This window comes from Haliotis cracherodii, unplaced genomic scaffold, assembly GCF_022045235.1.
Source record: "Haliotis cracherodii isolate W230 unplaced genomic scaffold, xgHalCrac1.p SCAF_4, whole genome shotgun sequence".
NCBI classification, from domain to species: Eukaryota; Metazoa; Mollusca; class Gastropoda; order Lepetellida; family Haliotidae; genus Haliotis; species Haliotis cracherodii.
In genome coordinates, this window is record NW_027266297.1 from 47,723,261 (window position 1) to 47,736,335 (window position 13,075).

Sequence of the window (13,075 nt, forward strand, 5' to 3'; positions counted from 1 at the left end):
ATAGGGCTAAACAACATAGGTATATATACACTTATTGACATCTAAGTTGTTACAGTGACTAGTTGATGGACACAGAGAGGTGATTAAGCTAATTGGAAGCCAGTGGATGACTAATGAACACAGAGTAAACAAGCAGACAGATGGAGATGATGGAAGCCATTGTATTAATTGGATAGACAAAGGGATTTAGCAATTAGGTGATGGTAAGCAGGCGGGATGTAATAGCCTTGGTCTCTGTTCATTGCTGGCTGGATCCTTTTGATGTAGATGGCTTCTAGAAGTTTCCTGATTTTGTAGTCTGATTGGTTGTTGGCCAGGATCTTGATGTTGTTCCACTGGATGTTGTGATCGGGGTGGGTTGGGGTGTGGTCGGAGATGGCTGATTTTGAGTCATTTTTTTTGTACTGAGGTCTTGTGTTCTTTTATTCTAATGGGTAGGGGCCTGGATGTTTCTCCTACATAGGAGTCGCCACAGTCACATTGTATGTGATATACGGCTCCTGCTGGGTCTTCTTTCATTGATGTAGGGGGCTTGCCATTGGCGCTGAGGATGTTCTGGATTGTCCTGCCTCTCTGGAATACTGTATCAATGTTGGCGTGGTGTTTGAGCAGTCTGCGGATCTGGTGGCTAGCTGTTCCTATGTAGGGAAGACTGATGACAAACGGGGCTGTCTGTTGTCGTGGAGGCCGCTCTCTAGGGCTGAGGATGCTGTTGATTGTTTGTTCAACTAGGTTGCTAGGGTAATTGTTGAAGTTAGTGAATACATGGCGGAGGTGGTAGAGTTCAGTTTTTAGCTGTTGTGGCGTGGAACGGATGTTGACAGCACGTCAGGCTAAGGTGGCGATGATTCCTCTCTTGATTTGTGGTGGGTGGTTAGAGGAATTGTGCAGATACTGATCCGTATGGGTGGGTTTACGGTAGACACTGGTTTGTGAAAGGAGTTATTTAACTGAGTGAGTATGGTTCACGGAGGTGGACACCAGAAAGGTATCTAAGACTTCTAAGGCAATTAATCATAGGGATTTCCTGAATGAAATATTATTCCCAAAGTCATAAATATTAATTCCTTTCATTTTAAGATTAGGTTTAGCACCTGGGAAGACTTTAATTTAACGTGAAAGTTTCTGTTTTCTCTGGATTCAATTTTACTTGCTTTCATCCATTTGGTAATTTTCTCCAAATCAGCATTACTATTTTACGCAGTAGTATTTGGAATTGTCCATTTGGGGAATTTTCTTGACCCCACCAGTAAACAGAAATTCCAATGTGAATAATATGTACAATAGTTTGTTGGCTCGACATGCAAGACCCCATAATTTTATTTATAATGTAAAAGTCATAATAATCTTAAATTATATTTAAAACTAATCATTGATGTATTTGACATGGAAGACGAAGCGACACACATTGTATTTTATAATAATGCACAATTTTGAATGCTTTAAACCTGTTTCATTAAACAAATACTGGATTTGATGTTGTCATATAGTGAATCAATATGTGTCTAGTCTTCCAAATGTTCTATTGCGAACACATATAGTGTGATCGCCATATCTATGAATGAATGAAAATATCATCATTAATAAACTCACCTGAGCTTACTGTGTGTTCTGAAGACAAATCGCTGTTAGGCATCCTGCACGGTTTCGTTCACGTTCACCCTCAAATGTACGATAGAAATCTGCGATTGTGCGTGTTCAGTGTTCGAATGCATTTATGCGAAAGGCGTTCGTTTATTTATTAAAATTCCACTAATTCATAAATCACATTGAGTTGCTCGCCTCTTCTCCAGTAGCTCACACTCTCAACTGATGTAGCTGCCTTGATTAACTGGAGTCCGGATGTAACTAATTACAAACTCTGTTCTAATTATGCTAATCGTGGAAGTGCATTATACTGTCAATTGACTAAACAAACATAGAAGTATCACAATGGACGGTGTGTACAACTATTGTCAAACAATATCAACCAATATTTTATATTTAGAATCTCCATTACATGAAATCACAGAAACATATATAGTAAATTTTACTTTGAAAACTCCAGAACTAATGTCGTGAAAGTAATATAATAGGAATTTATTCCAACAAAGTGTTTCCTATATATGTTTCCTTGTACAATTTTAAATTCATGGATTTTTTATCTATTATTTTGCAATGATCGTGACAATCGCTAAAAGGCTACTCTCTTGCTATTCTGTTTATTGGTTATTCTAGTTTAGACAGCGACAGCCTCTCGTTATACAAACAGTGCTTTTCTAACCCTGTTTTATTTAAGACAGCGTCAGTCATTCGCTATACAAACAGTGTTTTTTCTAACCCTGATTTAGTTAAGACAGCAGCAGCCTTTCCCCATACAAACAGTGCTTTTCTAACCCCAATTAAGTTTATACAGCGGCAGCCTTTCGTTATACAAACAGTTCTTTTCTAACCCCGACCTAGTTAAAACAGTGGCAGCCTTTCGTTATACAAACAGTGCTTTTTCTAACCGCGATCTAATTAAGACAACGGTATTATTTACATTATCTGTTACTAAAATCTTCACAAATGTTCTATTTCTTATGTAAAATGCTGTCAGCATAAAGAAATACAAATTATTTCATAACACTTCAAATATAGTTGCCATAATGAAAATAGTATTAACGTATTACTGTCACGTGCAATAACACTGTTCGGTAACATAAGTAATATTTTCAACCCCCAAGAATACCTCTTACGGGCTCATAAAATTCAATGAAGCAGTGGGAAAATCTATCCATATATACAAAATTGTATAGTTTTGGATATACCAACTATACAAAATTGTATATTTTGGAAATACCAAATATACAAAATTGTATATTTTGTATATATTGGAATTTTCCCTTGTGTAATGTGTTGGACAGTCTCATTAAGTTCATTACATAATCTACATTTCATATTTACATTTTGATGCAAAATCACACATTGACGGTTTAGAGTGGGAAGTGACCGGTCCTAAGCAGCAAACAGAAAGCCTTCTGTTTCACTTTTCAGACCAGCTGACTTCATCCACGCAAAGGACTCTTTGCGTGGTTGACACTCTTTTCTGTACCATTATTATTGTTGTTGTTGTTGTTGTTATTATACATCAGAAAGTCGACCCTCCCATATCCTCAAAATATCTTCATCTTCTTGATGAGGGTTATTGGATGAAAGAAGTGATGTTTTCTTGCCTCAAGTTCCATGAGTATGAAGAATAGGGTTGGCCTCACAACTATTAGATATGTTTGCAGTGAAGTGGATATCTGTTACAAACTCAAAGGTTGTTACAGTTTGAGTACAACCACAACAGGAATTTATGGCTATGATGTAATAGAGGTAAAGTATTCAAAGGAATTATAGGCTTTTCATATTGTTTCCCTGCAGGGATTCAAACCCAGGCCTTTGGCATGACGAACAAATGCTTTAACCACAAAGCCAGTCCCACCATAAACAACTTACCCGATCAGACAAAGTAGTTCCCTGTTAAAGAAGTTCACGTCTTACAGTGTGATTACGACAGAAACAGGGATATATTCCTATAATGTAATAGAGGTAGTATTCTTAGAATTATACACAATGATAACTTATGCTTGCTTGATTTCTGAAATTGTCTCATCGGGATTTAGTAGTTTGTTGAACTTTCCAGTATTGTTAACGGCACCAGAAGTGATGCCATAGGGAAGCTGATGTTCATGTTACCAGAAATGTTATTATATTGTCAATGTCACTATGATTGAGGTCCTAGTAGTGTAGATATCATGTGTAACTGTGTTATGAAAGAACAGCATTGGCATAGTGTTGATGTTTTTTATCTAATTACCGTTTGACAAAGAGTCAATGGAATCTGGAATAAATGCAAAGTGAAGTATTTGATGACATAGTCTTTTTATGGCCTGTCTATCTCAGAGGCTCTCACGTACCCATTCAACCCTATATCCCTATGTGGAATTCAGGCAAAGTTGTGCGTAAGGTTAGGTAAACATTTAATGTTGAAATAATACATTACAATGAAGAATTATTGTATGTTTACCACCTTAAACACAATCATGTATTCCTTACCTGTTGGACCTATTTTGATTGTGTCGGGTAGTTAGATAGGTAAGTGACACACCAATAATGATGACAACTCATCCCAGTAAAGGGGAGGTAACTTGTGAACCTGTCTCACGGATTGATGTCCATTTGCAGGGGCAAATGGATATGCACTTTTGAATAGCACTTTTAATGAGAACAATATGTAATGAGGTATTTGAAAACTTTGTTATTACAGTAGTTATTAACACAGTTATCACTTTGTTATTAAGGTAGCTTAAATTGGGGCAGTGGCAATTGTGTATCAAGAAACAGGTAGATTGGTATGCTTCTGTTTTTGCATGTATTGCAAACACCTTTTTTGTTTCTTTTTTAGCAATGCCCAGAAAACTGTGTATCTTCATCCCATCTATCCACCAGAGTTGGAAATAAAAAACAACAACTGAGAAACCGTATTCAGTGTCGTATCAGCATCAGTGCTTAGAAAATCAAAATGATAGCAGCCTCTGTGGCAAGCTGTATGACAGGAGGGATGATTTAAGTTTGCCAGTTGTAAATTTTCCCTTCATGTTGAGCAATATAAATCAGATTCAGCCTTTGTCTACATGTCTCAAATGTATAGGTGCTTTAGAGCATTTTATTCAAATTTCACTGAAAGACACATTTTACTTTTAACTAATTTTGCTTTAATGAAGAGCCTGGTTAAGACATTCCCAAAACTTTGTGGTAGACATTAAGCAGATTTGACTAAATATGCCACATCACTTGTATACTTGATGCCTCATGCGCGTCAATGCTTTGACCTTTGTATACCTCTTTACTCACAGGCACTTACTCTCAATGAAAAATGTAGTAATGGCGAGTGCTACAGGTAACGCTGGACATGCTGATATTTCCTTGCGAACACCTGTGTCATCACTGATTTTGATTCATGTAATTTTCATCACTATTTTACTATAGGCTGATTATTCTCTGGGATTGACATTTTGAATGTATAATGGTATGATATGCACTTCTTCAGAGGTGTATTTTCTTGTAAAAAGGTGTGCATTATACACAGGAAACGAATGGGGTAGAACTAGTCATATGCAGGAAATGTTGTGTACAAAACATGAGAGATGTGCTTTGTTATTTTAAGTAGAAAGCTGCCAGAAGCCTTTTAAACTTTATATTACAAAATATTTTCATTGTGGTGTTTAATTTGTTCATTGTTAACAGGATCTGGGCAGTTTGGTTCTGTGGTGAAAGGAGTGTGCCTACTGGGCAAGAAGGAAATACCTGTTGCTATTAAGACTCTAAAGAATGAAGATTATAAACCAGACCAAAAGGTAAGTACTGCAAAAGTAAATATCTTTTTCTAGGTAAAAGAATCCTAAAATCTAAACAGTAAGTAAAGCAAGACAAGCGGGGTACACTGAAAGAAAACATCACCTTTATAAAATGTACTTATTTGTAAATTTACTTAGTAATTAATGAATATAAAGACTTATATGCATTATATAAAATTATGTGAATTAAGACTTATTTATAAAGAAATTAAGACATTTAAACCGTAGAACACTGAACCAACATGGATGGAGCAAACCGAATGGATACAATGCACTGTTACAAAATCCCTGAATTATTTCCTATTTATTATCATATAAATTAAAGATATATAACAAAGTCTCTACAACCAATTAGAGTATTTTGCAAACTGATATTTGATCTCTGACATGGTCAAATACCACTAATTAGGGATTGTGGCTAATCAACACATTCAGCGGTGATAATTCAACTTTGTTAAACTGGCTTTATGTTAATCTTACCTGTAATTGGACTGGTCTTGCCTGTAAAATAAACATGTAAATATCTCGCGATGAAGTCAAAGTGATCAGGTCACATGTATTGTGTTTTGTGTTTTGTTTTATCCAACATTGAGAGAAAATGCATATAACAAACAATGTATATGTATGTATATGATTTCTCCAGTCCCTTGTAGTTCGTTATATCCATGTTCTACTCTACACTAAACTATGTATATAACAAACTCAAGTGACCACTAAGTTCATTATAACCGTAATTCATTATAAGCAGTTAGACTGCCTGACATCTTCGATCAGGTCACGTGACCACATCATGTTACCCGATAAATAACAAACTTGTGCACTGTATATGTACTATGTTTATTAATCTCATAAGTTGATTTGTAACTTAACATCAGTCTAAAGCTTTCTGCTTGCAAAGTGTGTCTGTCATCGTTATTTTATTGATACTGAATGTTCCTTACTCTAGTTGTCACATTTTTTAGACAGAATATATTTATTTTGAAGGCCGTAGCCTATTCACTCTTTTACTATTGTTAATTGAAGGTGTAAATAATTAGTGAGGACAAGCTGTCAGAACTTAATCCAGTTAATCACTTGCCTTCAATTATTTTTTGCCACTTTGAACATTATAAGCATGTTTGTTATAAATATGGTTTACTGCATATGAATACTCAGGAGGATCTTTGCAGTGCATGCTTCTAAACAATCTTCAGGAGAAACTGTACAGCATGTTCCACACCATCTCCATATTGCATATTCTGTAGATGCTGTTACATCATCTTTGCAACCTGCGATCATGTCTATTAAAATCAGACCTTAGTTCTCGCTACCGCTAAACAAAGATCTGAGGACATCCCATTACGGGTCACATCAGACCAACCTTGCGCGAAGTGTTTCGAGGTTGTATGATTAGAAATCACATTCTGACTGTCACTTTCATGATCTGGTAAGTGACGCTCTCATTGGTCGGATGAAAGATCTTTCAGACGTGACCTCTAATGGGATGTCTTCAGATCTTGGTTTAGTGGTAGCGAGAACTAAGGTCTGATTTTAATGAGATTGGCGATCATGTTCTCGGACAATCTTCAGAACACCCTTAGTAAAGGGGCATGGGTGGCCCCAGTCATCTTAGGCAACGTAATTCGCTGTGCAGAGTTGCATCCCTTGGGCACACCAGAAACCTAGGGTCGTGGTTTTGAATACTGCTTTGCCCCGATTATGTTTCTAGGTTTGTCATCACCATACCCATTGCTAAGGGGACACTGAACACTACAGCCATCCTTGAATTTGCATTTTAGGGGGCCATATGAAAAGCTTTTTTTTTATTGTAAATTCAAAATTATGACAGCTATTGCTTTAATATGAGACCTATATTTCTTTTAACTTGCAATGTTTTGTTACATATAGAGATGGAAAGGGGTCATCTCAAAATTATGTGCTATTTAAGCCACTTTTTGTTATTTACTTTTTTCAGGAAATAATGAAATCCATTTTGACCAAGGTATTTATATAAATACAAAATAGGAATAAAGAAAGCAAAGAACATCAATTTAATCACATTTGAAACACTTGAGAATACATTACAATACTATGTAAACATTTACACCCTTGGATATGTAACATTTCTCCACGTTCCATACAAAGTGTTTACTTCCTTCAGCTGAACAATCTGTACAAATCAGTTTCTTTTTAAACATTTGCTGCTGACAGTAGAGGAGGTTCTTTTGCATTGTTGTTGTTCGATGAATTTTATGAACAGGAACCATACATCTCATGATCTTCTGTAAACCTTTTGGCGAAATACACACAAAGACAAAGCACATATGTATTGAAACATTCAGCTCCAGTTCCTTTGTGATCTCGCATCTACAGCAGGCAAAAGATGTCTGTGTCTCATGGTTTGCCATGAGATTTGCCAAATCTCTCTGTTTGGAAGAGGCTACTTTGTTTTCAAGTTCATCCTTCTCAGGAATGTCTCCCATTCTTTCTACTAGCTATGAACAGAACAGATGCCAAATCTGCCTTGTTAGCTGATAGGACAATAAATTCTCCTACTTTTGTGGTAGATGTACATCTCTACTGTTAATAAGTTTTCTTACCAATTGGCCATGTTTTCCCCCCACTTTTCATGAGTTGCATTTTTGATGGAGCAGTCATCATTACAGTCAAACTCAACGTCTATTCATTTGACTGTTGTGTCAAACTTTCCAAGGACAGTCAAAGATGAAGTCTGCAAAATCTCCAAAGGTCTTTGCCTGTGATGGTTTCCCTATGCACTGTATTAATGCTGGTTCAGCCATGAGTAAGCATGTTCTGTTCTCGTACTTTGGAAAAGTACATGAAAAGAACAATTCATGCGTTACAGCTTCCCAAACAAACTGTAGTTAAGATTTTGAACTCTCATAAAAACACATGCTCCCCTGCACATCCCTTAGGGAGCATCTCAAAACAGGATAGGAAATTAAAGTTAGATTCCTTTGATAAGAAAGTTGTCAGGGACGTGATTCGGCGGTTAACACAAGAAAATGAATTTATTTTAACACAAAAACTAAAACAATTTCTCCTTACAGAGCATGACTTAGATATTTCCAAATGGACCATTTGTAAATTCCTTTCCAAATTTCCAAGTACAAAAAGATGAAAGGGTCGAAACTAGCAATGTGTGAACGACCAGATATCATTTGTTGGATATCAATTATTTGCGCACTATTAAAAAGAAACAAGAAGAAGGCTATGAGCCTGTCTATTTGGACGAAACCTGGGTTAACGCCTGCCACACAGCAGCTTACCAATTGTCTCACCCAGATACCAGTGAGACACAGTGCAAGATCCCCCCTGGTAAAGGGGAGCGCCTGATTGTCCTCCATGCAGACTCCCACAGAGGTTTCCTCCCTGGGTGTGATCTAGTGTTCATATCCAGATCTACAGACGGCAGAGACTACCATACCGAGATGAATAGTCAGGTTTTCACTGCGTACGTTGAGGAGCAGCTCCTCTTAGCACTGCTTGATAAATCCTTGGTGGTTATGGACAATGCTCTCTATCACAGTTGTCAAGATCCTATTAACCATTGTCCAACCTTAAATTTCACCAAAGGTGAGATATGTCAGTGGTTGGACAACAACCGCATTGCTCGGCCCACGAAAGCCAAAAAAACTAACTACTACCAACTGGTTCTTCAGAACAAACCCCTGCCCTCTTATTTGGTTGACAACATGTTGAGAGAACACGGTCACGAAGTGCTTAGACTTCCTCCTTACCATTGTGACTTGAATCCCATCGAACTAATCTGGGATGATTTGAAAAATATGGTCACACGTCAAAATTAGACCTTCAAGCATGCCGACGTCAAGCAGATTGTCTTGAAAGGGATGGGAGAAATTACAGATGTACGTTGGGCAAACTGTGTCCGATGTACGTTTGGCAAACTGTTGTCCAACATGTTATCGAAGTTGAGGAAGAGTTTTCGAAACAAGACTGTATCCGACCAGATACTGTCAAGCTGGTTGTTGTTCATTTAGGTGACAGCACAGACTCCGAATTTGACGACGTGTGACCAAGAATAGTGCAATACATATACCCCTGTTTTACTACATGTAATAGCCCGAATTACCACGGACATGAATTCTTACATATTTGTACATATAGGGGTGTTCATTTAATATTTTCCCTGACCCACTTCCGATGGACCTAGTGGAATGAAACTTGGCATAGGTATTAGTCTTTCTCCACATAGGAACCACCAAGAGTTACACACTTCTCCCATTGTTTTATGCAACTATGGAGACCTCGCTTGTAAAAGCCCTCATTTTGCGTCTCAAACCAGGACTTGACTTCAGAAATCAGTGTTTCATCATCTGTGAAACACTTTCCCTTCAAAAATGACTTCATGGTTGGAAAGAGGTGGAAGTCAGATGGTGCAAGGTCAGGAGAGTAAGGAGGAAGTGGAAGGATTTCATAGCCACAGGGCCGCACTTCTGTCTGGGCAACATGAGAGTTGTGTACTGGAGCATTGTCTTGCAGGAGATGGACACCCTTGGTCAGCATGCCACGCCTCTTAAGCTTGATAGCGTCCCGCAATTTCCGCAGCAGTGAAGCATAATAAGCTCCTGTAATTGTGGTACCCTTTGCCAAGAAATCCATCATCACTACTCTGTGCTGGTCCCAAAACACCGTGAGCATGACCTTGCCTGCAGAGGGTTGGACACGTGCCTTCTTTGGAGGTGGTGACTCCACATGCTTCCATTGCATCGACTGAACTTTAGCCTCAGGATCATAGTGATGGACCCATGTTTCATCCAGTGTGATAAGTCTGTCAAAAAAGTTTGCCTGGTCTTTTTGGCACATGTCCAAAAGATCCTTTGAGCAATTGACTTGTTCCTGCTTTTGGAAAGGTGTGAGCAACCTGGGAATCCATCGTGCAGACACCTTATACATGTTCAAATTGTCATGGATGATTTTTTCCACAGACCCTACACTGATCTTGACATCTTGTGCTAACTGGCGAACAGTTATACGTCGGTCTGCCAAAATGGCGGTCTCCACTTGATGGATAGTGTCCTCATCAATGGCTGAATGGGAGCGACCAGGAATGGCAGCTGTTTCCACAGATGTCCGACCACACTTGAACGGGCGATGCCAGTGTTTAACAACGTCATATGATGGGGCTTCTTCCCAATAAGTTGCTTTCATTTCATCGAAAGTTTATTTTGGTGTGCGACCTTTCAAATATAAAAACATAATCACTGCTCGGTAGTCTACTGCACATGTAGTGCGTGCGTGATTCCTGTGCAACCTTTCGAGTTGAGTTGATTGGTTCAACTGTGTCATATGGCCCTGTGATGCTGGGGTAGCATTATGCAGATGACTGTTACAATGAATACTCGTTCCACCCGTGACGAACAGGTCTGGTTGTTGATGAAATATAGTGATAGCTAAATAGAAATTATTTTTTTATTTATGCACCGATTGTCTTTAAATACCATACCAACTTTGACTGGAGTAGGTCCAATAGTTTTCCAGATATTGTAGTAAATGTCGGTACCTCAAATTAACTTCCAGACTATAGATATGCCAGTACAGCTTTGCTATTTCAATGCAGTGTGCCATCCAATTTTGCCAGTGCTGAAGGAACAGTAGAAAGTTCATGTTCAAGGATTGATGTCATATCAACCTTTGTCTGTCCTCATCAAACTATTTGACAATGGTGATGCTTGGCAAAGCACAGATATATCAGCTAGATACACTGAGCCCCATCTTGAGTAGTTAGAATGTTCATTAAGAGAAAGGAATGGGGGGCATATTTGGTAAAGATGAAAGATGCAATTTCCAATTTCCATCCGTTTAGCCCTCAGAGTTTTAACTGTTACCATGTAATTCCTCAAATACTTACAACTGTGCAGCATTTGCACAATCATATTCTTGAAAGTGCTTGATCACTTTGGTACACAACTTTACAACTGTGTTGATATCAGCAATATCATTTGCCAGAATGTTTCATTTACCAGCTTGTGGTAACCATTTAAGCAGCAATGACCAATACACACTCCACAAGGCTTCATGTGATAGCTTTTGACTCTGATTCATCATTTGTGTGCCCTTCCTCCAAGCAATTGTTGTGTGGAAACTTCACTCTATAATCTGTCCATGTATCTTCTTCACTTCATGTGTTTCCCAATGAATTGAAGATAATTCATCGTGACATGCAGCCTTCCAGGTCTGACTATGGCTATACTGCGAGCTTCTTCTCTGAGCCAAACTATTTATATCAGATTACTATACAATGCCTGGTCCAAAGTTATTATCATACACTGTCTGATGACAGTATTCAAAGTGTCTTATTGGGATAAATAGCACTCATCAGATCCATCTGTCCATCTGTCAATGTGTCTACCTACAATGTTTTCTGTTCCTCGTATAAGTTCTCAACCATTCATCCGAAATTCAGGCAAATTCACAATGATGTTGACTGGGAGGACTTGTTAGTGTATTCCTTTATATGTGTCATTTTTTTTAAACAAAAAGTTATTTTAAGACACCCCTAAAATAAAACATAATATTCTTATATGTGTCATTTTAAAACTTGAAAAGGATACCAGTATACATTTGTCCATCATTTGATAGTTTTATGTTTCTATTTACTTGAAAATCAATATTACCGTGAACTGAAAAGGTATGAACTGGGTTTGAAAAAAAAGAAAATATGTAAAATTAGACTTTAGACATGTTAGCCATTAGACTTGGTAATCAGAGAAATTATTTTGAGATAGTGGTACTATCATTGGTATATTATATAACAGGGAATTCCATAGAATTACCCATTTCTGCATCCCTGTGCATGTGTGAAATTGACTTCACTCTGTTGCAGCCTGAAATTGTCAGAGAGGCTGAAGTTATGCAAGAACTCGACCATAAGCACATTGTCAGAATGATAGGTAAGTATTCCATCTGTCCTTGGGAAATTATTTTGGCATATATCATGTCATGAAAAGGTCAGAGGTAAAGGTCACAAGATAAAAAATTCAGGAACGTTTGTGGTGACACTTTCTCAAAAAGTATGAACGCATTTATCATTCTACCATTCTACCATCCATGACATTGCAAACTGTTCATACATAGACCATCAGTGACCTTGTGGTGTAATGGGAAAAAACAATAAATATTTTGCTCGGATGTATTTCTGTGTTCTCTGAACTTTGACTGAGGTAAACTGGTAGCCCGGTTATCCAGTATATAATGTCTATAACTCAGTGTGGTGGCCTCATCATTAAGGTCCTTATGATATACACATTCTTGCATATTTACTTTTTAAGTCACATGACTTCATCTAGGTCGTGCCTGTTTGCTGAGGGTGATGGTACTCCCTTATGATGTTTTGTGGCAAAATTCAGCTAAATTGTCAAACAACATTTCAAGTCAAAGAATTCACCTTCTAAGGTCTTAAGGACCTATCATCTGAGGAAGACAACAGTTCTTTCACACTGTGGGTGGATCGATTTCAGTTACATTCCACCGCAGTTGGCGAGCTTAAGGACCAAGGTTTCAAATCCTAGGAGGGAACAGCAGAATTGACAGATCACAACTTAGGTTGTCATGTGCCATTGGCTTAAATACCAATTAAAAGAGCACTGAGGTGGATTGGCAATAACTTTTGGAAAAGTGGCAAAGGTTTTGACTGTCCATCTGGGTCACTGAGCCTGGAGACCAAAGCACCTGACCAGTTGCAGACAAAT

General features: G+C 37.9%; 1 protein-coding gene across 1 annotated transcript in view; it reads left to right on the top strand.

The window, feature by feature from the left end:
• Positions 1 to 13,075, top strand: part of LOC139479081 (tyrosine-protein kinase SYK-like) — a 234,636-nt gene that overhangs the window by 142,937 nt on the left and 78,624 nt on the right. Inside the window, exons 10-11 of the mRNA XM_071261837.1 lie at positions 5,254 to 5,363; positions 12,211 to 12,277. Of these exons, the coding sequence (XP_071117938.1) occupies positions 5,254 to 5,363; positions 12,211 to 12,277 (177 nt within the window). The remainder of the gene's footprint in view (positions 1 to 5,253; positions 5,364 to 12,210; positions 12,278 to 13,075) is intronic.